The following is a 22,435-nucleotide window of genomic DNA, read 5'->3' as shown; positions in this document are numbered from 1 at the left end:
GTGCCTACACCTCTGCATGATACTGCACACCTAAAAAGGCACTGGAGGAGCACTGAGGGGGGAAAGTCAAGCACTGAAAAGTCAGTAAATAGCAGTGTGAGGGTTCCCTGTGCACCCTTAATTTCCCCCCCTGGTGCATGTGCATTATTATCCAGGCTTTAATTGGGGATCCCTTGCTGGGATCTCTATGGGCTCCCTGCATCCCTCTGCACACAGAATGGACTTTGCTCACTTAATGAGCAGCTATTCAGGATTTTGTTTTCTCTTATTGTTCACTCTGTGCCCTTCTGCCTTATTTACCAGGCTCTATTCAAGCCCTGTTCCAGAGGCAGAATTATTAATTTCCTCTTGAACTTCTGCCCATCTCGTCGCTATTGTATCTGAGCACTTGATGAGCAGTTAATTAATTTTCCCCAAACCTCTGTGAGATGAGGGGGTGATTTAAAGATGGGGAAACAAAGCACAGAGAGATTAAATAAAAAGAGTAACTTGTCGTTTTAGGGGCCAATTAGAGCTGGCACAGCCCTGCTCTTTTCCCTGGGTGCACAGCACTCTGTGGCATGCTGGTGGCTCCAGGTGCTGTCCCTCTGCTCCTCAGGGCTTTCCCTGCTGGGCTGGCCTTGCTTTGAGTGGCCATGCCAGTCTCTCCTTGGGAGTATTCAGCTTCTTGAGCCATATGAGCCCCTCTTCTCCTCCTCCTCCTCACTCCAGCTTCCTTCCTCAGGGCACCACGGAGGATTCCTCTGTCCTGAGCCCTGCCCTCACCCCTAGGGCTGTTCTTGGACTAAGCAGGTGACTTAACTACATATCCTAGCATTTGGTGGCTGCTCTTCCTTGTCATCACTCCCCTCCAGCTCTTGAGTCCTGAGAGAGAAGCTTTCAGCAGATTGCATTCACCCACCCATAGCCACCTTTTCAGCTTTCTTACAGTGCTTTTGATCCCTTCTCCTCCCCCCACTCCTCTGCTCTATGTCTCCTGGGCCTGACTTCTCCTGGCTAATGTTAGCCATGCCAGGGAGGCACCTCTTGAGGTACAGGAGTCTGCTCTGCAGCCAGGGAAATGGTGTTTTCCCCTGTTTCATGCTGCAGAGATTTTGGACTGGAGGGATTAAAGCAGTGACAGTGCATGGAGGCTGCCTGTGTGTTTGATGGCCAGATGAGAGCCATCCCCCAAGGGCTGGATTTTCTAAACTGGCATCCACACTCTGAAAATCGAGTTTTCAAATGTACCTTAAACTGGGCCTCTGCAGAAGCAGAAAAACTTCACATCTGGTGTGTGCTGAGGTGTTTAACCAAGGCATGTTTGGAGAGAGGGCCCAAGTTTTCCCTGGATAGTGAATGCTGCCCATGTGCCTGTGGCAGTGAGCCTTAGAAGCTCCTCCTGCTTCCTTCTTGCAGCCTGTTGAAATATTCTGCACAGCACTCACACCCAGAGGAAGATTTCTCTTGTTTCATCCAGGTGGTAGATGCAAGTTCTCAGCTGCAGATGGTTTCAGTATATGGGAGTGTGTAAGGAGCTGTCCTCGTTCCCCACCTGCCTGTGCAGTGCAGGTTGGCTGTGTCTGCAGTGCTCCCTCCTGAGTCCCTGCCCCTGGGACACCAGCAGGTCTCCTTGCAGGTAGGCAGCTCCTAAGGCACACAGCCCAAGTGTTTTTTAGCTGCTGTGCCTGCTTTGCTCCCTTCTGGCCAAAGGTGAGAGGTGAGGGGCAGAGGGGGAGGATGGACACACGGGCTGCACCACAGCGAGGAGGCTGCAGTGCACACTGATGGATTGCACGGGCTTTTTCCATCCTTGCAAGGCAGCTCTGTGTGGGGAGCTGGACCAGGCCTTGGCTGCTGTGTCCTGCCTTGTCCCATGCTCGTGTTTGTGCTTGTCCAGCTGTCCCCTCCTCCCCTGCCCTCTCCCCGTCCTTGGCGCGAGGACGCCGCGTTCTCGGGGCAGCCCTTGCTTGGTTCAGCTCTCATCCAGGCCAGCACAGCCGCAGTTTGTTCACTCTGGGACATCCCCCTTCCACATTCATCTTGTTTTCTGCAGCTCTGCTGCTCCCAGCAGTGACCCACAGCATCTGCAGCGTTGCAGAGGAGGGTGGGAAGTGCTTCTGAGAGAGCAGCAGCGTGACCGTGGGGTGCAGGTCACTCCAGCATTGCCATGACATTTTGGATGTGCATGGCTTGATTTGTTAATCAGTATTTAACTGCTCTGTTGTTCAGTTGAGTCTGAGTTTCTCTGTTTTACCTTTCCCCAGAAAGAGACAGGCCTCTCTGGGTGGAGCAGGGGACCAGCAATGCTGGGCTGTGCCAGGAAGTTCTTCCAGCTGTTGATTCTGTCAAGGGATCTGCTGGGTGGTCATTCCTCAGCATTCTGGAGCAGAAAGGGACTGCCCTGACAGGCTGGCTGCCTCCTTTTCCAGTGGGATTCTTTTACTTCAGGAAGGAAACTAAATTCAGCAGGCTCTCCTCTGTGCAGGTCATGGAACCCTTGTGCCAGCCGAGGCACCTCTGGGAATTATCAGCTGCCATGGGTTATGTCAGTGGAAAATGGGCCTGAAAAATAGTGTAAGGTGTATTGACAAGGACACTAAACAGAGTTTAATAACCTGGTAGAACATTTCTTAATGAAGCAACTGGGACTTCTGTAATCTGTTTTACCCCACTTCTGCCATTCAGCCAGCTTGCATGCCTCTTAATCTTTTAAGCTTTAATTTCACTTACAACTCAGACTGCAGCCCTTACTGACTTGGGGCTTTATGATTGCATTCACGAGCTTCTTTTTCTTCTCCTCAGCTATGGAGTAGTTTTAAAATGGGACAGTTGGAATGCTGCTGCTTTTTCTTCATTGGCCTATGACCATTGGTGGAAAACAAGTAAAACTCTGGGGAAGGAGAATTCAGTTCCAGCTTTGGGGGCTGTTCACTGCTGTCACAGCCCAGGGCACAGTGGGGTTTGGTGCTGGCAGAAGAGTTGCAAATAGATTCCTGTCAGCATCAAACCAAGGCTACTTCCTAATTGCCACAAGACACCATCACTGTTTTAGGTTAAGTTTTCTCTTTCATAATTGACACACAGATCAGTACTGTGGATGTACAATTTGTAGGATTTTTTTCTCAAATCATTTATTGTGTAAATGCAAGGGAGATTATAAAATCTTTTGCTTCTAGCAAGGACTGGCCAGTCTGAAGAGATGTTTCCTCTGTGCACACCTTCCCATCCACAGCTATCCTTGAATTCTGCTGTGCATCTTGTGGTCCAGCAGAGGCTTTGGGGTCCTGCTGCCTCAGCACTGTGGGAATCTGAGCTCAAGAGACACGCTGGTCCAAATAACTCATGGATGATTATGACTACCAGTTGAGCAGGGAAATATTTCTGGCTTTGTCCTGAGGTTTGGAGAGTGTCCACTGTTTCCATTCTGAGAATGTCACACAGATTGCTGCAGCAGTGATGAAAATATCAAGAGAGGCTTAGAAAAGCAAATATTCCTGGGGAAGTGATGGGAATAGATGGAGTTGGTGCAGTGTACAGACTGGGAGCCAGAGTGCCAACTGAGCTCTGCAGAGAATGGCAAAGCAGAGGTGAAATGAGGGGCTGCTGCTTGGAAGGAGGCTTTCCTCAGAGATCATGGATGCTTTAACTGTCTGGCAGAGATGGATGTTTTAAGGCCTGGATTTTACTTAGGCCTGACTTGTGCTGAGGCTGGGAGTTGTGGTCAGTATTGGTCAAAGTCTCAAGCAAGTCCAGATGCTGCATGCTGGGGTCTGTGGCCAAAATTCTGGTCTGGAGACTGAGCTGGGTACTCACAGTGTCCTGGGATATTTGGACAGGATCCCTGGGGTATAGAGGGAATGTCACTGGGACATCCTGCTGTGCTGGGAGGTGGCACCTCTGGCAACCTGTTGGACCTGCTGGGCTGATTTTGTGTCTGAATCAGGGATGTGTCAAAAGTGCCTCCAGGAACCCGGGTTATTAGCTCTTAATACCTAAAAATCTAAAATTCTGTGCCAGAGAAACCAGCAGGAGCACAGACATCCTTCTGAGAGACCAGCAGCCCTGTTCTGCCACTCATATTTCATCTCAGACCTAGGGCAGGCTGGAAAACAGCAGCTGGGAGGACTCTGGTGATGGGCACCTCCTGGATGGGAGAAGAGCTTCCACACTGCTAGGAGCACAGAAATTTGGAAGAGGAATGGATCAGTTTTACAGAGGATAAATGGTGATGTTCTAGGATCAGGCATGGGGCACATTGCCATAGGTCCTCGGTGCCCTGAGCCAACTTCAGTGCTACTGGCAGCAGACACCAGGGTCTGATTTTGGGGGATTTTACCTCTGATCTCCACAGGAATGCTTAGTGGAGATAGTGTGTGCTGCATGGGACCGTGGCTTCAGGGCTTGCAAACCTCAGAAATCAAACCAGAACTGAGAAAATCTCGATTTTTCTGGTCCCCAGCCCATCAAAAAGGGAAGTAAATGAGCAGTAAATGTCACATGTAGGATTTTGCAGGTGAAGGTTGACCCGTGAGAAGGCAGGTGTCTGTTCTGGGTGAGTTTGCCCCCAGGAGTGATCTGTGGCATGCAGGAGCAGGTTGGTGTGTCTTGCTGGAGCCAGCAGGGGATGCTCTCATCCAAGCCTTGACTGGAAAACTCTCCAGAGCTGGTTCAGTCCCCACCGAGTGGTCAAGGGCAGCACTTGTCTGGGGTCTGAATTTCAGGCACTTGCTGGAAAAGGGGGAAATGTCACTAGAGTGGTTCTACAGCTTGTGCTCAGCTGTGCTTCTTCAGGTGTCTTAGCAAAATATTACCCTGTTCTTGGGAAAATATTACCCTGTTCTTGGGAAAATATTACCCTGCACCTTCATTGCAGGATATCAGAGAACAGGAGGAGACTACCCTGACTCCCTGGGCTTTCACAGGTGTGCTGTGCTGTGCATGGTGACACCCCTTAGGCAGGGACAGAGGTTATGAGACCTGTGGGGTCTGTCCTTTGCCTCTCAAACGTGGCTCTGTGTGCAGAGCTGAAGTTTACAGCTGTAAAATCCATGCTGAGCCAAGTGCAGGAGACCTCAAGCAGCATCCTGAAAGCTGGGTGGAAAAATGTCAAATTGTTCTGTAAACTCTCCTGCAAAATTTGCTCAATCAGAATGAAGGGGGGCACACTGATGTAAAATGTGAGATTTAATTGAGGATCTCTGAATAGAATTATGAACCCAACTCCACGTTCCTGCTTTTGGAAATTCCCATCAGAAAGCATCTCCATTCATTTATGTCTGTGTGCCTTGAAATGTATTGTCAGCTGGCAGAAATCTGGTTTGACCAAGGGCTTTAAGAGCCTGCTTTTTTGCTTCAGGTAGGAGTTTATAAGAGGTAAATGGTTGCATAAAGAGGCTTTACACTGGGCATAAATTACATCAATTTTTTAGAAAGCCATGCTACTAAGGGAGTGTAGAGATTTTATTGGATATAGTGGGCAGTATCTTTTTACAGCATTTGTTTCATTAGCAATTTTGGAAAATTCCAATTTTGTAAGAATTAATAAGAAGATAAATTTGGGAAACTATTTTTGCTAACACTGAAATAGAACTGAAGTTACTGTTCATGTGACTGAATTCATGCACAAGCATGAGTAGAGGGCACAGAAAATTCACGTATATGTTCAGATTCAAATCAGTGTGAATGAGCCATCTCCCATCTTCCTCCTTCAACTTGACACCTTTGGAGGATGTGACCCAGAGTGTTTGAAATGCACCCCAGAAATGGGAAATACAGATTGGAGAAGCTTGCAGAAAGTAGATTCATATTGAAGATGTCACCTGCACATGCTGTTCTTTCACCTTTTGGCATCTGAAGCACAGGTGTGCTCCCTGCAGCTGCTCCCTGGGCAGCACAGCAGGTGTTTGGGCTGGTGGTCTCTCCCTGAGCGTGGGGACACCCCAGAGGGGCAGGCAGACCCTGGCACAGCCTGCTGCCCTCACTGCCTCTCTCTGCCCTTCTCCCCAGGTGGTTGCACTGTCGTCCTGGAGTCTGCTGAGAGATTCCATCTACTACACGCTGTCTGTGGTTGCTCTCATCGTGGTAAGCTTGGAATTCTCTTCATCAGGGAGCCCCTGTCTGTGCCATCACAGCCTGAGGTCCCAGCCCCAGCCCTCAGGGGCATTTCTGCAAACTGCCTGGGGTGTCCTTGGTTGTGCTGGCCTGGGGTGTGCCCACTCTCCTGCTCATTTTGTCAGTGGTGGAGCTCAAGGCCCTCCAGGCAGCTCCAGGCAGGAGTGGAGGCTTGCAGGCACTGACAGAATTTTGATTCCAGTCTTGCAGCACTACCTGGCTAATTTGGCTCGGGAGAGGTGGAGCTCATCCCAGGTCTTCTGCTGTTACTCCATAACAAGCATTGCAAATGACTTAAACAGGGGAGGAGCAGAGGAAGGTGGAAGGGAAAACATTTGAAGTGTTGAAGGTTCATGTTCCCAGTAGCTGATGTGCCACCCCTTTTGTATGCAGTATTGCTGACAGCACATGAGAATTTCTCCTTTCAGGTCAAACACTGCTTTATTTGAAGAAGTTTCTCCTTCCCCTCACTCACCCAGGCCTCCCAGAGTCTCTAATTTTTCCTGTCCTTTAAGGCAGAGTCAAACTGAGGTGGTGGGACATTGTTCCTCTCATTCTGCTCTGCAGTCCCCCAGGTGGGGGTTGAGCCAGGGGCTCTCTGCAGAGCACAGCCTGCCTGTGGTTGCCCTTAATCAGATTTGTCTGCTCCTTTTGGAAGACACTTCAGCACTTTGTATACAGGGATAATTTTTCCATATGAGGGCATTGAGACTTCTCTGCAGCTGGAATAGAGTCATCAGTCTTGAAGAATTATATTGTTTGTAGAAGTTGGTTCTCATGGTGGTTTAAACAACTGCCTGTGGTGCTGTGCTAAAGGTTTCACTCCACTGGTGTCTTTACTAATCATAAATACACCTGAGGGGAAATAAATATATTCCTTCCAATGCTGAGACACAGCAATTTTTAAAAAAGCTTGATGTTGTGCTGGATAAATCAATATGACTTTGTTTCCATTTGAACTAGAGAAGGAAGTTCAGTGCTGTTGTGAAAAATAGACTCACCTGTTTGCTCCTCCAGGCCATTTGATGAGAGAGAGTGAACTCTAAACCACAGAGGATAGAAGTGGATAAACCACATTTATTGTACTTAATTCATCTTGATTCAGCCCTATGCCTTTTTTAAACTTTATAATGATATTACAGAACAACCTTGTCTTCTTGTAGAGCTGGGCAAAACTTACTCCTTATTCTCTTGAAAGGAAGAAGATGCCTGTGTATCTTAGCTTGAAGGGACATGGTCAGAGTCATTAGTGGCAGAATAGAGCTGGGTGCTGTTTGTGGTCACAGCAGTCAGTGCACACACTCTCACATCCCATCACACCCAAACATTTTAACCTGAAACAGGCCTTGTCAGATCAGATCAGGCTGACTGGGAGCTTTAGCAATTTAGGAGGTTTTGTGCTCATGTTTTCTTCCAGTGAGCAGTGTCACTTCGTGGCTTTGGGGAAGCAGAACCTGCTTGCCTGGACTAGGTGAGAGTGATTTAGGGTTGAGAAGTTCATAGGCTGGGCAAGAGCCAGAACACACCTGAGCTTAAAGCCATTGCCACCAGCCCTGGCTTGCCTTACTCTGTCCCTGCCCCAGGTGATGAGCTGTTTTCAGCTGTGGCTTTGTGTGTAACACGTTATTTTTGCATCTTTTTCTCCACAGTTCATTTACGATGAAAGAGTTTCCTGGTAAGCGAATCCATTTTCTTTTCACTTTTTCTGGTTGTACCATAATCAGTCTTAGAGATACTGCAGATACTTTTCAGTTGCTTTGGTCTCATGGTTTTGTTTCCAGCACGTCCCAGAGGTGATGTGGTGACATCTGGAGGTGACACTGTGAGCTGTGGTGTCATTTGGATTACAAGCACTAGGGAGCATCAGGCTGCTCGTGCTGCTGTTTTCCCTTTCAAACCCCCATTCTTGGCAATGGTCTGGTTTTCTTTGTTGATTTTTTTTGTGTGGGATTCTTAAACTAAAATTCACTCGAGGGCCAGTTGTGTTTAACTGTGCTCTTAAAAAAAAAAAAAAAAAAAAGCATAACACAGAAACTGAGTATTGGATCTTCAGAAGCAGGGAATTAGATTTTGATATAGTTAGTGCAATATCTCAAAAATCCTTGTGGAGAAAATGTTCCATGAGTTTAACATACAGATAATGGATAATTTCCACTAGCAGTCTGCCATGGGGAACTAAGCAGAATACAGCATTTTGGACAGTGAAAAAGATTACCTAGGAACAGGCTCTAAAAGTCATGTTGTAATTTGTTTTCATACAAATTTCATTATTCCACGAGTTTGACACTGAAACAGCAGAGGGAAAAAAAAAAACCTGTCGGTATCTAATGAGCAGTTTGAACTTGCTCTTTTTTACAGAGGCAGCCCAGGAGGGTCAGACCTTTCTTTTGTGGCTTGGCAGATGGGGATGGCTGAGCAGGGGCCACTGCTCTCATGTGTTTGTGTTGTTCTCGTTTCCAGGTGGGAGTCCTTGGTCTTAGTGATGATGTACATCATCTACATCTTTATAATGAAGTAAGTCAAATGTGCCCTCAGTCCATTAACACTGGACTTGCTGAGTGTGGAGGTTTTTTCCAGCCTGAAATATCCTCTGAATCTGTGCTGGATGGATCCCATCCTGTGATAACTGACCAAGGCTAGTGCAGCAAACCTGTGACAGAGCACAGACCTGGATCCATCCTCAAGTGCCACCAAAACAGCATCTTCTGACTTCACTTCAGCATCCCTACAGAAATAAGCAGGAGTGAGATTCCACTCTGCTTTTCATGGGTGGGAAGCTCTGCAGCAGTTCTTGCTTGCCTGGAGACAAACTCCAGCACAGTCAGCAGTGATTTGCTGAGCATCTGACTTCTTCCACACAGGTTCTTGCTATAAAACTGCTCTGTTCTGCTGTGGTTCCCCTCCTCCCTGCCTTGTTTTCAAAAGCCTGTGGAAAGGAAACCCAGATTCAAACTGGAACATTCAACAAAACCTAGCAGCTGCCAAGCACACCAGTGGCCTTGTCTCCACAAGTTAAACTAGAGATTTGTTTTGAAATGATGAAAAGAGTCAATATTGTGAGAGGCATTCTCAGTGAGAACAGCAAAATACACAGGCTGGCTGAAGGGAACACAAGTCAGAATTCATCTAATAATTAGAAATTTTGACATGGAGGGTAGCTTCACTCTTGGAACTATTAACTGCAAGACAGTTGTAATGTGTGCAATTTTTTTTTTTCTAAAAACAGCGTTGTAATGTGAGCAGGCTCTTCAGACCTGATTGGATCAGCTTTAAAGGTTGTCACCCCAGTCAGGGACCTCTGCCAGGTGTTTATAGGGTTGTGCCCTTGCCTTTGAATATCACAGGGAGAATCTGGGCTCATATTTGTGTCAGTTCCCAGATGCTCCAAGAATCCAGGATTATTCCCCACTCCTGCCAAAGCTGAGCTGAATTTAGCATAAGGTGCTGTGTTTCTTTGTTGAGTCCTCCCAGTAAAACAGTGCTGATACTCAGGTGAGAGTATGTGATAAAAAATGCATGATGACAAGCAAAAATGACTCACAATACAGAATATTCATGACACCTAACACATAAACATGCATGCCATTCAAGGTCCATGCTTCCATCTTTCATCACCACCTGGGTAAAGACAGATTGTGTGATGTACAGTTTAGCTGGAGCTCTGGGATTCTCCCTGAAACCAGAGGAGTTTTCTTCCCTCCCTTAGCTGTGTTCCACAGGATACAAGGCTAGGAAAGGAAGCCTGGCAAGAAGCAAAGGTACATCCTGAGTTTGTTTCATTCGTGCAGGTACAACTCAACCATTCATCACTGCTTTGAGAGGAAGACAAAAAACTCTGCAAACATGGTGAACGGTTTAGCAAGTAACACAGAGATGGATGACAACAGCAACTGTGATGCCACAGTGGTGTTACTAAAGAAAGGTAACTGTTCCAGTAAGTCATCCTCTCTCTTGCATCATTCTGGGTGCTCTGTCCCTGCTCACACAGTGAGAAGTGCTGCTGCCTCGTTGGCCATGAGATAGGAGGGGACGTGTGGCCCTTTGGAAGCCCTGTCCCAGATGGAGGGCACGCTGTGGTGGTCCCAGCCTCTGCAGCTGTGCCACTGCAGGAGCCTCTTGGGGCCTCCTGGGGCTGATTTTTGCTGCTGGACAAGTGACTTTGAGGATCCCCCAAGCCCAGGGGGGCTGTCCCAGCCATTCTAAGTGCTCCTGTGGGCACTGTTACTCTGCACTGGAGTTGCCCATTTACAGCATCTCCAGTTCAATTTAATTCCACTCCAAAGGGACATCAACTGAGCAAGAAAAAAGATCAGTGTGCACTTCACCCCCAGAGAAGGGAGGGCAGGGACTCTGTATTGGGTACTGTGCTCTTACTGCACGTGCTGGCTTCCCCATGCCCAACTTTTCCATGTAAGTGGTCTTTAAGGGTGTTTCACTTCAGCTGAAATCTGTTCCAGTTTGACTTTAGTCATGATCATGTGTAAAAGTGGTTGTATTTCTTCAGCTTAAAAAAAATTCCCCCATCCCATAACTCAGCAGCAGTAGTTCAATGTCTGCATTTGCAAGGATGTCCTAAACTGTATTCACAGTGGATTTGTTTGTAACTTTTTGATTTGGACACTTGTGGTTACTCACACTGGCCAGGGAAGGAAGAGGAAAGGATTGCTTCATCTTCTTGCAGATTGTTCCTGTGTTTTTTGGCACTGGGCCATGGGAGGCCTGGAAAGGCAAGTGATGCTGCTTTGTGTCCCAGCTGGTGGCACAGGGCCACCAGCAGCACCTGCTGCAATAGGATGCCTGGGGTTTCAGACCAAAAAGTCTGAAACAGAAAGATTTCTGTGTTTGGCAGTTCTTCCAGGTGCCATTCAACAAGTGCCAGTGTGGAAAAACTCACAAGGAAAAGCTGTCTGGTTGGTTTTTGTTGTTTGTTTGTAATTTTTTATTTTTTTTTTTTTTTTTTAATATGGAGGAGCTCACATATCTACCCTATTCCATGAAAGCCTCAGTAGGGAAAAAAAAGTAACATAAAGTCTTTTATAAGACTAACAGTGTTGGTTACAAATGGTAATGCCATTACATTTCCCAGTGTTTAACACTGGCTTTAATAAACCTGTTCAGAAGTGTGCTGGGTAAAGCCTCAGGTTTCCCTGCTGCCAGTCCTGGCACAGAATTCCCAGCCCAAGGTGCCATCCAGGTGCAGGGAGGATGAACCCCAGAGGCAGTGGGCATCAGCACTGTGCCCCAGTCTGGTGGCACTTCCCAGCCAGCCCAGGGTGCAGGAACCTTCTTGTCATTTGTGTTGGTACCTTGCAGGGTCACAGGTAGTGGTGGGTGAGGGCAGCATCCTCACAGAAGTGCAGGTTACAGGTGGGAATGTCTGCCTTGCTGGGATGGCTGCTGAACTGTGCAGAGCAGATTTATATCTCAGTGGTGATACCACGTTGGCAGTTTATTTAAAACCAGGAATATAAGGTGTGTAGCAGTTAAGGACAGATGAGGCCTGTTCTGAATGGTGTAGCTGAAGGAATGGTTCTTACAGAGAACTTCTGGCCCCCACGGGTTTATTCTCCTTGGAGCAGATGCAGAGAGTGCTGGAAGAAGCCTCACCTTGTTTGTGTTCCTTGCAGCAGGAAACTTGCACCGTAAAGCCTCGGTGATCATGGTTGATGAGCTGCTCTCTGCCTACCCACACCAGCTTTCCTTCTCCGAGGCCGGGCTGCGGATCATGATCACCAGCCACTTCCCCCCCAGAACACGTCTGTCCATGGCCAGCCGCATGCTCATCAATGAGGTGGGGCTTCTGTCTCCCCCCCTGCCCTCCTCACTTCCCTTTCCCTCTGGCTGTTTGCCTTGAAATGCAACCCTGGTCTTGTGTAGTGCTCTCCCAGGTTTTATCCTTGTGACAGTGGCTTCACTTGCTCTCTGTCCCCGTGGAGGTTTTAGCAGAGGTTGATATGTCATTATGTGACATGCAGCTGTTGCTCACAGGAGGTGCCCCTTGCATGGATCTCTTTAATACTATGGATCTGTTTAATAATATGGTACTACCCCGAGACTGCACTCAGTGTGTCACTGCTCTTGGAGTATTCCTGGAGTCAATTCCACAGCCCCTGGACCTTCTGTTGTAAAGGTTGTACATGTCAGATTTATCTAGTGGTCTGCAAGTGACATCTTGTGGAAGATGATTTCTTCTGCTTATAAAAACTCCACTTTGAAAAGGTCTCACGGTTCATCCAGGCTTTTCCTTTGGTTGCAGAGGCAGAGGCTGATCAGCAGCAGGACGTACAGCAGCAGTGAGTCAGAAGTGGCCCTCAGGATGCCCAGCAAGCAGGTGGTGGAGAACGGGACGGGCCCCGGGAGGGCGGCGGGCGGCGCGCGGCGGGACGAGGACGCAGCCGAGACCGGCACTGGCAACAACGAGGAGGAGGAGGAGGAGGAGGAGGAGGAGGAGGAGGAGCACGAGGGGCCATACACACCTTTTGAGCTGCCCAGTAAGGAGCTCCTGCGTTTCTGGGGTTCAGTGTGGGTGTGCTGGAGGGCACTGCAGACATCTGGGGTGTCTCTGAGAGCTTCCGTCAGATTTCGCTTTGCAGGCAGGTCCTGGTGGCATGTGAAAGAAATGGGGGACTAGGAACCAGCAGGGAGCTCTCCTGGGCTTGGGCACACCTCTGCTGCAGCAATTTTGGCAGCTCCTGTTCAGGTCTCACTCAGACAGCATTTTTTAGTTTGAGTGAGGAAAAGACCTGAGCCTTAAAGAGAGTAGTTGTATGTCCTGTGCCTGTGTCCAGTTGAGTTTTGATTTTCTATAAGGACAGACATCCCACAGACTTTTGGGTACCTGTTCCCGTGTTTGGCCACCCCTGCAGCAGGGAAAAAAGAGAAAATGCACAACTTAATGTAGCATCTGTTCTGAACTTCCCTGACTGCAGGTTGAATCCATTGGCTCTTGTGCAAGGAATTTTGCAATTCCCATGTGAAGGGCCTGCCTCCATCTTTTCTATTCCCTTCTGTTAGGTGATAGAAAGTGGATCAGAACTCTTCCTTGGACTTGGATTTTATGTGATTCCTGTAAGAACTTGACCAGAGAGGAGGGGGAGCACATGTAGTCTGACCCATTACTCAGGGAGGGACTTCACACCCCCCCTGTGCCTGTCTCTGCCCTCCTATCTGCCATCACATCCTAATCTGAGCAAGCAATGGCATGTTGGCATAACAGGCTGAGGTGTTGCTGGCATCTTCCTTGCACATGCTAACAAAATAAAAGCATTCTGAAATACAGCAGACATGACTTGTGATTGTTCCCCTTTGTTTTGTTTGGCAGCTGGCAAGATGGAAATGTTGAAGTGGGTCCTCACATGGCCCTTGAGTTTTGTCCTGTACTTCACTGTGCCCAACTGTAACAAGCCCCACTTGGAAAAATGGTTCATGGTCACCTTTGCTTCTTCAACCCTGTGGATTGCAGCTTTTTCTTACATGATGGTGTGGATGGTAGGTACAGCTAACCCACAAACCACTGCCTGGGAGGAGCAACAGGAGGGGGTGTGTCGGTCTAGAGAGATGCATAGGGAGTTCTGCATACCTGAATTTTCAGGTGAGAACCCTTAGATTTGCTTCTATTTCTATTGGACCTGTCCACACTCAGAGAAGAAAGTTTGGGGCCAGTAGCCATGGCCTTTGAACTCAATTTAGGGCTGGCATTTCATCCAGATCTTTACCTTGGGCAACACTTCCAGCTCCAGCAGTGGAATGAATCCCAGTCCTGGAGATTTAGGCCAAGCTGGTCTCAGGTCTTACTTCTTGTACAGAGCTTGACAGTTGATTTCCTCTCCTTAGGTGACAATCATTGGGTACACACTGGGAATTCCAGATGTGATCATGGGCATCACCTTCTTGGCAGCAGGAACCAGCGTGCCAGACTGCATGGCAAGCCTGATTGTGGCCAGGCAAGGTGGGTCATCCTGCTGTGCAGGTGTGTCCTGACATCCTCCTCCTCTTCAGGTAGCACAGGTGCTTCTTCAGCAGGAGAATACACAGAGCTCTTGTCACAAGATTCTTGTCACAGGTTCTCAGCAGCAGAGTGGAGCAAGTTCTGGCAGTATTGTCAACTTGTAGCCTTCCTCAGTAATCACAGCAATTTTCTTGGTCTGAGTATCAGTGGTATAGAACTTTTTAATGGCATAAGAATCCTTCAGGTCACCTTCCAGCTTTTCTTCAGTCATAGGGACTGGAAGGTACTACTGTTTTTAAGGAAAACAACAAGTGTGTTAAGAGGAAAAAGCAAGTACTGCTGTGGAGAGCCAAACAAGTGTCTCCTCACTGACATAAGCAGAGACAACTCAGAGACCTCTTGCAATCAGTCCAGCACAGAATCTCATGTGTCATGGGCACAGTAAAGCATCAAAAGCCCCCCTGAACATGGCACCAGAGGGCTGGCAGGTCACAGCCACACAGCAGCTCCCCTCAGCAGCACAGGGCTAGTGGAGGGAATTCTCAGATGGTCCTGGAAGGAGGATTAAGCCCCTTTACATCTGCTGGCTTTGTATTGAGGGGGGGCAAAGGGAAGGGTGGGAGTGAGTGGCATCTTCCATAACTCTTGTCCTTAATCAGTAGAAATTGCCTGGGTTAGCTCAGATTAAATCTGCAGGAGTTTTCTGAGTGTGTGTGGTTTCCATCCCTGCAGGAATGGGGGACATGGCCGTGTCCAACTCCATTGGAAGCAATGTTTTTGATATTTTAATTGGCCTAGGCCTGCCATGGGCTCTGCAGACCCTAGCAGTGAATTATGGATCATATGTAAGTCCTGCATTTGTTCACATTATTGTTGTTTAATATTTACTTATTTATTTTTAATAAGACGGATCTATCTAGGGAAAAAAAAAAAAGTCACAAATTATGTGGATTTTATTTGAAAAAACAAGTAATTTTCTCAGTTACGATATGGGAGAAGCAAAAAATAATTGTCACTGGACATTTCCCATCCTTTTGAGGACAAGTACTTCCATTTCTTCCTTGAGGACAGTAGTCTGTGCCGAAATTAGATAGTTTACTAGAGTGCACTGGATTTTCATACTCTTGAATGTATTCCAGGTAAGAATGACCATGACACTGGGTCAGCTGGAGCAGAATGCTTGTCCTGTTTGGCCTTGGGTGCCTCCAAGGATGGATCTGCACAGCCACTCTCAGCAGCCTGCCCTGTTGTTTAACACTCTCACAGTCAGAGGCATTCTTGTATGGTAATGGGATTTCTGCATTGAAAGCTGTGTGCCACAATTGTGTGCCACAGCCCCACAATTAACAAAAGAGTTTTCTTCGTTTTCACTTCCTATTCCTGAATTTCTCTCCAAATCCTTGGGTAATTGGACTTTAAAACAAAGCAGGCCCCCCTTCCACCACTCTGTTATTAGCAATTAATTTTTGCAGTATAACAAAGCAGCCCCCCTTCCACCACTCTGTTATTAGCAATTAATTTTTGCAGTATTACTGGCCAGTAAAGGCTGGCATTGGCTGGGTCAGGAGTACCTTGGTGACAGTGCCAGAGCTCCAGGGTGCTGGTTGTTATTCCAGGAGCACCAGGGCTGGTGGGACAGCCTGGCTGTCCACTGAGCATCACTGAGAGTCAGAGGTTCTAGGTGATTTCTGAGGTGACAGCACAGGATTTAGTGCTGCTGGATGCATGATTGCTGGATCATGGTTACTTTGGCATGTGGTCCAAAACCATGACTGCCTCCCTAGAATGTTGAGTGTTAAGTGGGCTGTGGCAAAGTTAAGCTCCTGCTGAAAGCATACACATTTTAATAAACAAGCTGTAATAACTTCTGTGGAAGCTGTGTATTTAAAGGTAGACTTTAATGCAGAAGAGCCTCCTAGGAGCCCTGTGCAGCCTTCCTTTTTGGGATTCCAAACACTCAGGGCTTTCTCCAGAGTGTGGTATGTGTGTCCCTAATGTCACATCTCATATATCCATAAAATCTGTGCATACATGTGCTGTTCCAGGCTGCCTGCCTCACAGTTCCTCGTGAGCAGATTTTTCCCCCTGTTTCTCCTGCTGTAAGGAGTTGTCCCCTGTCACTGTGCAGAAAAGGAGATGTGCCCCTTGCTGATGCTGTGTGTGGGGCAGCCTGGTGCCTGTGATCGTGGCATTCAGCTCTTTCTCAGCCTTTTGCTCAAGTGCCTTCACATGCAGGACTTGTTGAGTAAAGAAATTACTCCATGGCAGAGTGTCTGAGGGGGGAAAGGCAGCTTTGTGATCTAACAGGATGAGGCAGGAAAAGAGGAGAGGGTCCTGTCAGAGAGACAGATGGGCTGGCTGGAGTCAGGGTGGGTGAATGGCAGAACTGGGAATAGCTGTGCATGTCTGGAGACACCTCCTGTGCTGGGCTGCTAAACTGCATTTTGATTGAGTGTCTCTCTTCTGACTGCCCCTTCCCCAGCCCCATGGCCAGTGGATGCTTTAGCTTGGTATTTATTTTATTCTTCCTTCCTCGTTACAAGAAGGGAAAGGAAAACCATCTTAGGATTCTCAGCATCTGCCAGCTGATTTAGAAAAGGAGGTTTTCCTTCTGTGTTCCTGCTTTGAATGAAACATTTTCCCCTAGGATGTGGTTATGCTGCAAGTGCCTCACCCTTTGCCTTCAGCTCAGGTGCCAGTTCCAGAATTCCTGGCTTGGACCAAGGCATGACCCTTTCCCCATCAAAAGGCAGATCTATTCAGGATTAAACTTTCCACATCAGATCCCTTCTGTTTTCACAATGCCAAGTCTTTAACCCAACCATGTGTTTATTATTTTAGGGGTCCTTGTTTCTGAGCACTCATTAATGTTCTGCCTTCCTCTGTGCTTCCCACTGGAGCTTCCATCTCCACTGCTGACTTGGCCACCCTCCTGCAGCAGCCCTGGCCTTCTGTTGTGTGCACAGCTAATCTGGCAGGCCAGCAGGGCTTTTGGAGGAAAAGCAGCATCCCTCTGGGCCTTGAGAGTCTTCTGGCAAAGTTCACTTTCCCCTCTCTTCCAGACTAGAATCCTGGACATGCTGCTGACTCTAATCCAGTGAGCATCCTTCCTTCCCCAGTGCACCAGGCATATGCAGAGTGGAAGGATGTTTGCTCCATGTCTTTCATCCACTTGCTTCCCTCTGGAATATATTTTTTTTTTTTTTTGCATGTACATCAGACATCATCCAGCAGTATTTTAGAGAGGAGGAATTTTAGCCTAAGGATAAAGAGGCAGGTTGGGAGTATAATCATGTCAGTCCAATTTGCTCCTCTGCCTGATAACTTCAGCCAGTTTCAGCAAAATTTGACAGTGCATTAGAAGTCAGAGAAATCTGACATTCCTTCCATGCAAACAAGCAGCTTGAGACAGCAGGAATAATCCCAGTGCAATGGTGTTTGGGCATCAGAGAATCCAGAGGGAAGCAGGTGCTTGCAGAGCACACGTGGAGATGGGAACCATCTCTGCTTTGCTCCTCACTCACCCTTTGGTTTTCAGTGCTTTGATTCCAGGGCCCCAGGGTCAGTGTGGGTCAGGACAAAGCTGGCTCCCTGCCTTTGTGGCATTGTTGGGGGGATTGTGCTGTAGCAGAGCAGGGGTGTCCCAGCCAAGCCTCCAGTTTGCAGGAGTTCTCTGCAGCCACAGCTCCTGTGGGATCCCAGCAGCTCTCCAGGTAGGTACAGAGCACAACAGGGAGCCTTTCCTAGGAGTCTAAAAACAGGTTTAAGAGGGAAATTCCATTTAAACGTGCAGGAATGCATGAGTGTTTGAAGTTCCAGTTTGCTGAGACTGCTGTCTCATGGCAAGACCTTGGGAATGCAGGATTTGGACTGAATTTCCACTGCCAGGCAGAGACACTGAAGGAGAAGGATCCCCAGACATAGAGAAGACCTGCAGCTTTTTCATCTGAGGGACTGGAAACAAAGCACAGCCCTTCTGAAATTCCTTACTGGGGTAATTTCTGTCATATTTGGGCCCTGAAGCAAAACCAGTGTGGCTTTTGGCAGTAGCTCCTTGTTTTCCCTTAAGCAGCTGCCAGAAAATAGCTTAAGAATAGAACAACTTTTATTTCCATTGTTTTTTTCTCTGCTGTTTAGCTCAGCCTTGGTTGCCACAGCAGTATGGGAATGGCTGGAGCTGGTGGCAGCCAGCACTGGGCTTTTCCTTATACAATTAAGATGACTCCAGCTGAGATTCTTGTTCTGCTTTTTGCCAAAACCTTAAATTGTCTCTTCCCTTACTGTGAGTTTTGAATGTTTTGCTGCCCTTGTTTTCCATGAACTTGCACATTTTCACATATCCCAAGGAAATGTATTCCATTCCCTCTTGCAGGAAATGCCACTGGTCTCATGAGAGGGCTGATTTCTGCCCTAATTTGACAGATTAAGGACACATTTTTCAAAAGCTTTTGTTTCAAATTTCAAAATCTTCTGGGCTTCTTTGCTCATAGTCAAAAGTCATGATAAGAAATGGGGTAGGGTAGTGATTACCAGAGGAGTCAGGAATCAGTTAAATCCACATTTCCAGAGCTGTAGACTGATGAGAAATGTGTGAAACAGGAGTCAAAAATCAGATTCAGGAAAAGAAAGGGTTTGTCAGGAAGCTCATTTGGCTGAATTAGATACACATCACAGCTGGAAATTCTGGAAGAAGAAGTGCAAGTGTTGGAGTAAAAAAATGCTGCTGGTGAGCTCAAAGTTGTGGAAAAGGTGTGAAGAACTCCAGGTGCTTGTGCTGAGGCTGAGGAGGTGATGTGTGCATGGCACCTCCCTGCCATGGAGCAGGCAGAAAAGGAGCAGAAAAGGACAGAAACCACAAACTGAGCTACCAAACGACTATAAAACAACAGAAGGACGGCTGGAGCAAGTGGGTGCTTTGTAAAGCTGCTGCCAAGCTCACTCTGGGGTGACTGGGGGATGGAGCCCATGGGTGGTGCCTGTGTAATCCCAAACTGTGGGGCTCCCTGTGCACATCATTCCAGACATGGGTTTGGCTTGCAGGAGCACTGCAGGGGGAGGCAGGGGCACAGCTGGCTCACTCAGCAGCCTCTGGGAGAGCTGTAAAGCTGCTGTAAATAATTACCATGCATTTTCATACCTATGGCATCTTCTATTCCCCTAAACGACCTCCAAGGAGGAGCCTTGCAGGTCAGAAAGCAGCCCCAAACACCTCTCTGTCCTCAGTAAATCAGACACAGAGGCCTTTGGAACCCTCTGCAGGTTTTATGGAGAAGCAGTGTCTGCACTTAAGGTTAAATTCAGACATTTTCCATGCTAAAATAATCCCAACTTCTTCATTTGCTTCCTTTTCCTGTAGATCCCTTTCCAATTGATACATTTTATGCTGACAGTTTTTACAGATATTGGCGCTGATCAAACAAAATTCCTGACCAAAATCCAGGCAGGAATTTATTGTATCTCTTTCCTAGCCAGCTGCTGTTCATTTGGGATAGCAGGGAAGGTATAATATGGATGAATATGGATTTTAGTTTCAGCACACAGAGTGGGTGCAGGGATTCTTTGCACTGTATAATAATGCAGATGCAGGTTAGCTGGTACATGTGGGTGGAAGCAGGAGGGCAGTGGATGCACAGGAATGACTGAAGCACAGCAGGCTGCTCCATCTCTGAAGTTTACCTTAACAGAGGGATCGGGACATTTCTCATCTTCAGTTATGCAGACAGTCCCAAAATCAGTCTTCATGCCCTGGAGCAATCCAAATCCCCCATTTCTTTCAGCTGTCTGATGAGAAAATTGTATTTAACATGGAGTGGCCATAGCAATGTGATGGTCCTGCTGTGCATCCACACCCTTACAGCACATTCATCCTAAAGAAATCTTCCAGTGCCTTTCAGACAAAATGATCATCCTGGCTGTAGCCTTGTTTATGGTGTCAGCAATCAGTAGGGAAGGGAAATGTGCTGTTTGTGTGAGCTGGTAGTGGCATGAAAAGGATTTCCTGGCTGGTGGTGCAAGATGGCACCGGTCTGTCAGCATTCCTGCATTTTTAACATTCCATGCTGCTTGTCACATTAGCAGTACCCACTTCTCTGGAAATGGGATTCTTTACAATCTAACTCGAAGGATGGGAGCACTGAGAATCCAACCTTCCCTGGGAGGATGTTCCCTCCACACAGTAGCTCCTGGGGAAGTCCCTTGAGAGACTCCACTGAGCATCATCTCCTGATGATGCTGCAGCTGATGCTGTTGGAGGTCAGATAAAAATGCCCAAAGGGTAATGGTTAAGTTCCCCAAGAGGAGGCTGGGAAACCAAGGAGTGTGGTCCTAGCTGAGGATTGGAGAGATGCCTTTACTCCCTGTAGCCTTCCTTTGTAATGGTAGGTTTATGTCTCACAAAAATCGTGTTTTAGAAAGTATTTGGGGTCTTAGTGACTGTGACTGTGCTGTGCCTGGTACACAGCCCTGCAGGCTGTAAGTTGTCTCCTTGTCTGACCTGCCCCAGTGCTAAATCATGTCCATTCTGTGTTAGTGTGCCATGATGCATTGATACAGACCAATTTTTCAGCACCTGAAGCTCTGGTTTTGAGATTACTGACTTGTTCCCTTCACCAAGAGGGGGGATCAGGGAAGAAATCAGGCACTTGTGTGTGTCCTTGTTTATTTTCCCCCACTGTGAAGCATTAATTGGTGACTGAATGCAAAATTTCCCATTTGTTCTTATAGGACTCATGTAAGAGCTAGAAAATGTGATGATACAATAGTGCAAGGGATGGCAAAGGTCACGTGGGAGTGGAACACTGTGAAATGCTGTCAGGTCCTGAGGATGCTCCTCCAATGACACTCCTTTGGCAAAACAGGGAGCAGGCAAAGTTATCTTTGGTGTAATGGTCTGACTTGGCATTTACAGCTTGCATGCCATTGTTTAGCAGCTCAGCAGTGTTGGATTGTGGCAGTGTAAGCAGAGAGGAGTATTGCTGTTGAAATTGTGAGATGGTTTGATAAACTTCCTTCTTTTACAGATTCGGTTAAACAGCAGAGGACTTATCTATTCTGTTGGTCTCCTGCTGGCATCAGTTTTTGTCACAGTATGTATATAGTCTTTTGTTCTTTTTTTTTTCCAAAAGAGGGATGTTTATAGACATTTTCTTCGTGCTCCTTTCTCCCCTCCAGCTGAAACAGTGGTGCCAAGTGTGTTTTTGCAGGATAGGGATGCTCCCTGCTGTTGCAAGCTTCATCTGCACCTTTGACCTTTCCCAGAAATGATAGGAGGGAAATGATGTGACATCTTCCAAATCTTGAGATGGGGGCATCCTGTGCAATGCACACAATTCCCACCTAAATAAGACTTTAATCTTTGGTGGGAGCAAACCATGCAAAGTTAAGCAGTCTTAGACTGTGTGGCTGCAGATTGAGATGCAGAGGAGCACATGAAGCATTTTGAGTTGAAAAAGAAAAAAAATAAAAAACAAGGAACCCGGCCTTTAAATCCATTTCTGATTGAATTAAATGGGATGGCTCTTGCCAGAATGAAATTCACTGCAGAAACCTAAGGTGAGGTGATGTAACTCAGGGTGATGCTGCTCTGATTCCCTTGAGCTGTGCTTTCCAGCTCACTTGGTGCAGTTTGTGATTGTTTATCATCAGTAAGGGGACAGCCCTCTTTTGTCTCCTGTAGCTGAGGAGGGGATTTACCACTTTGTTCCAAATGTTCCTGCTGTGGTGGCTTACTCTGTGTCTATTGTAGGTCTTTGGTGTCCACATGAACAAATGGAAACTGGATAAGAAGCTAGGGTGTGTGTGCCTTTCCCTTTACGGCATCTTCCTGTGTTTCTCCATCATGACAGAATTCAATGTTTTCACCTTTGTGAACTTGCCCATGTGCAGAGATCACTGATGCAGTGGCAGCAGGAGCCTCCCCTTTACCTGTGCAATAGGAGCTGGATGCAGAGCAGCACCAGGTGGTGCCCCAGAAATCTCCTGTTCGCTGTTCACAGGACCTGTGGCCCCTCCTCTCCCTGGCCCCACCGCCTGCAACAATCCTGCATCCATGCCAAGAGTGGTTTCCAACAATCCCTGTGATTTCCTAGCTCAGATTCTGAACAGTGTGAACTGGGACTCGAGATGAACTGGCTGCTAACTGGCATTAAGCCAGTCAAAACTGGTCTGCTACAATTCCTTCTTTTTTTTAAGTTATTTGATGGAAGACTAATTAATTTATGACTTAAGACTATTGCTGCAATTGCAGAAGAGGGCACGTCGTTTGGAGGTTGACTTCCAAGGAGAATCGTGGGAATTTTTTTTTTTTGTTGTGGACAGTGTTTTTTGTTTGTTTTTAGCTTTTAGTTTTGGGTTTGCAGGTTTTTTTTGTTTGTTCGGGGGTGGGGGGTGTTGTTT

The 22,435-nt window shown here is 47.3% G+C and overlaps 1 protein-coding gene across 2 annotated transcripts in view; it reads left to right on the top strand.

Annotated features, from left to right (window-relative positions):
- The window catches only part of SLC24A3 (solute carrier family 24 member 3), a 66,127-nt gene extending 44,155 nt beyond the window's left edge, over positions 1–21,972 (top strand). For both annotated transcript variants that reach the window (XM_079297803.1, XM_079297804.1), the window contains 11 exons: positions 5,989–6,063; positions 7,743–7,768; positions 8,554–8,607; positions 9,882–10,027; positions 11,724–11,884; positions 12,350–12,584; positions 13,415–13,581; positions 13,927–14,041; positions 14,774–14,886; positions 21,061–21,126; positions 21,786–21,972. In XM_079297803.1, coding sequence (XP_079153929.1) covers positions 5,989–6,063; positions 7,743–7,768; positions 8,554–8,607; positions 9,882–10,027; positions 11,724–11,884; positions 12,350–12,584; positions 13,415–13,581; positions 13,927–14,041; positions 14,774–14,886; positions 21,061–21,126; positions 21,786–21,935 — 1,308 coding nt within the window. In that variant the 3' untranslated portion in view covers positions 21,936–21,972. The remainder of the gene's footprint in view (positions 1–5,988; positions 6,064–7,742; positions 7,769–8,553; positions 8,608–9,881; positions 10,028–11,723; positions 11,885–12,349; positions 12,585–13,414; positions 13,582–13,926; positions 14,042–14,773; positions 14,887–21,060; positions 21,127–21,785) is intronic.
- The last annotated feature ends 463 nt before the right edge of the window (positions 21,973–22,435 follow it).

Source organism: Erithacus rubecula, assembly GCF_903797595.1.
Source record: "Erithacus rubecula genome assembly, chromosome: 2".
Classification (NCBI taxonomy): Eukaryota; Metazoa; Chordata; class Aves; order Passeriformes; family Muscicapidae; genus Erithacus; species Erithacus rubecula.
This window is presented reverse-complemented; position numbering and strand designations above follow the sequence as displayed.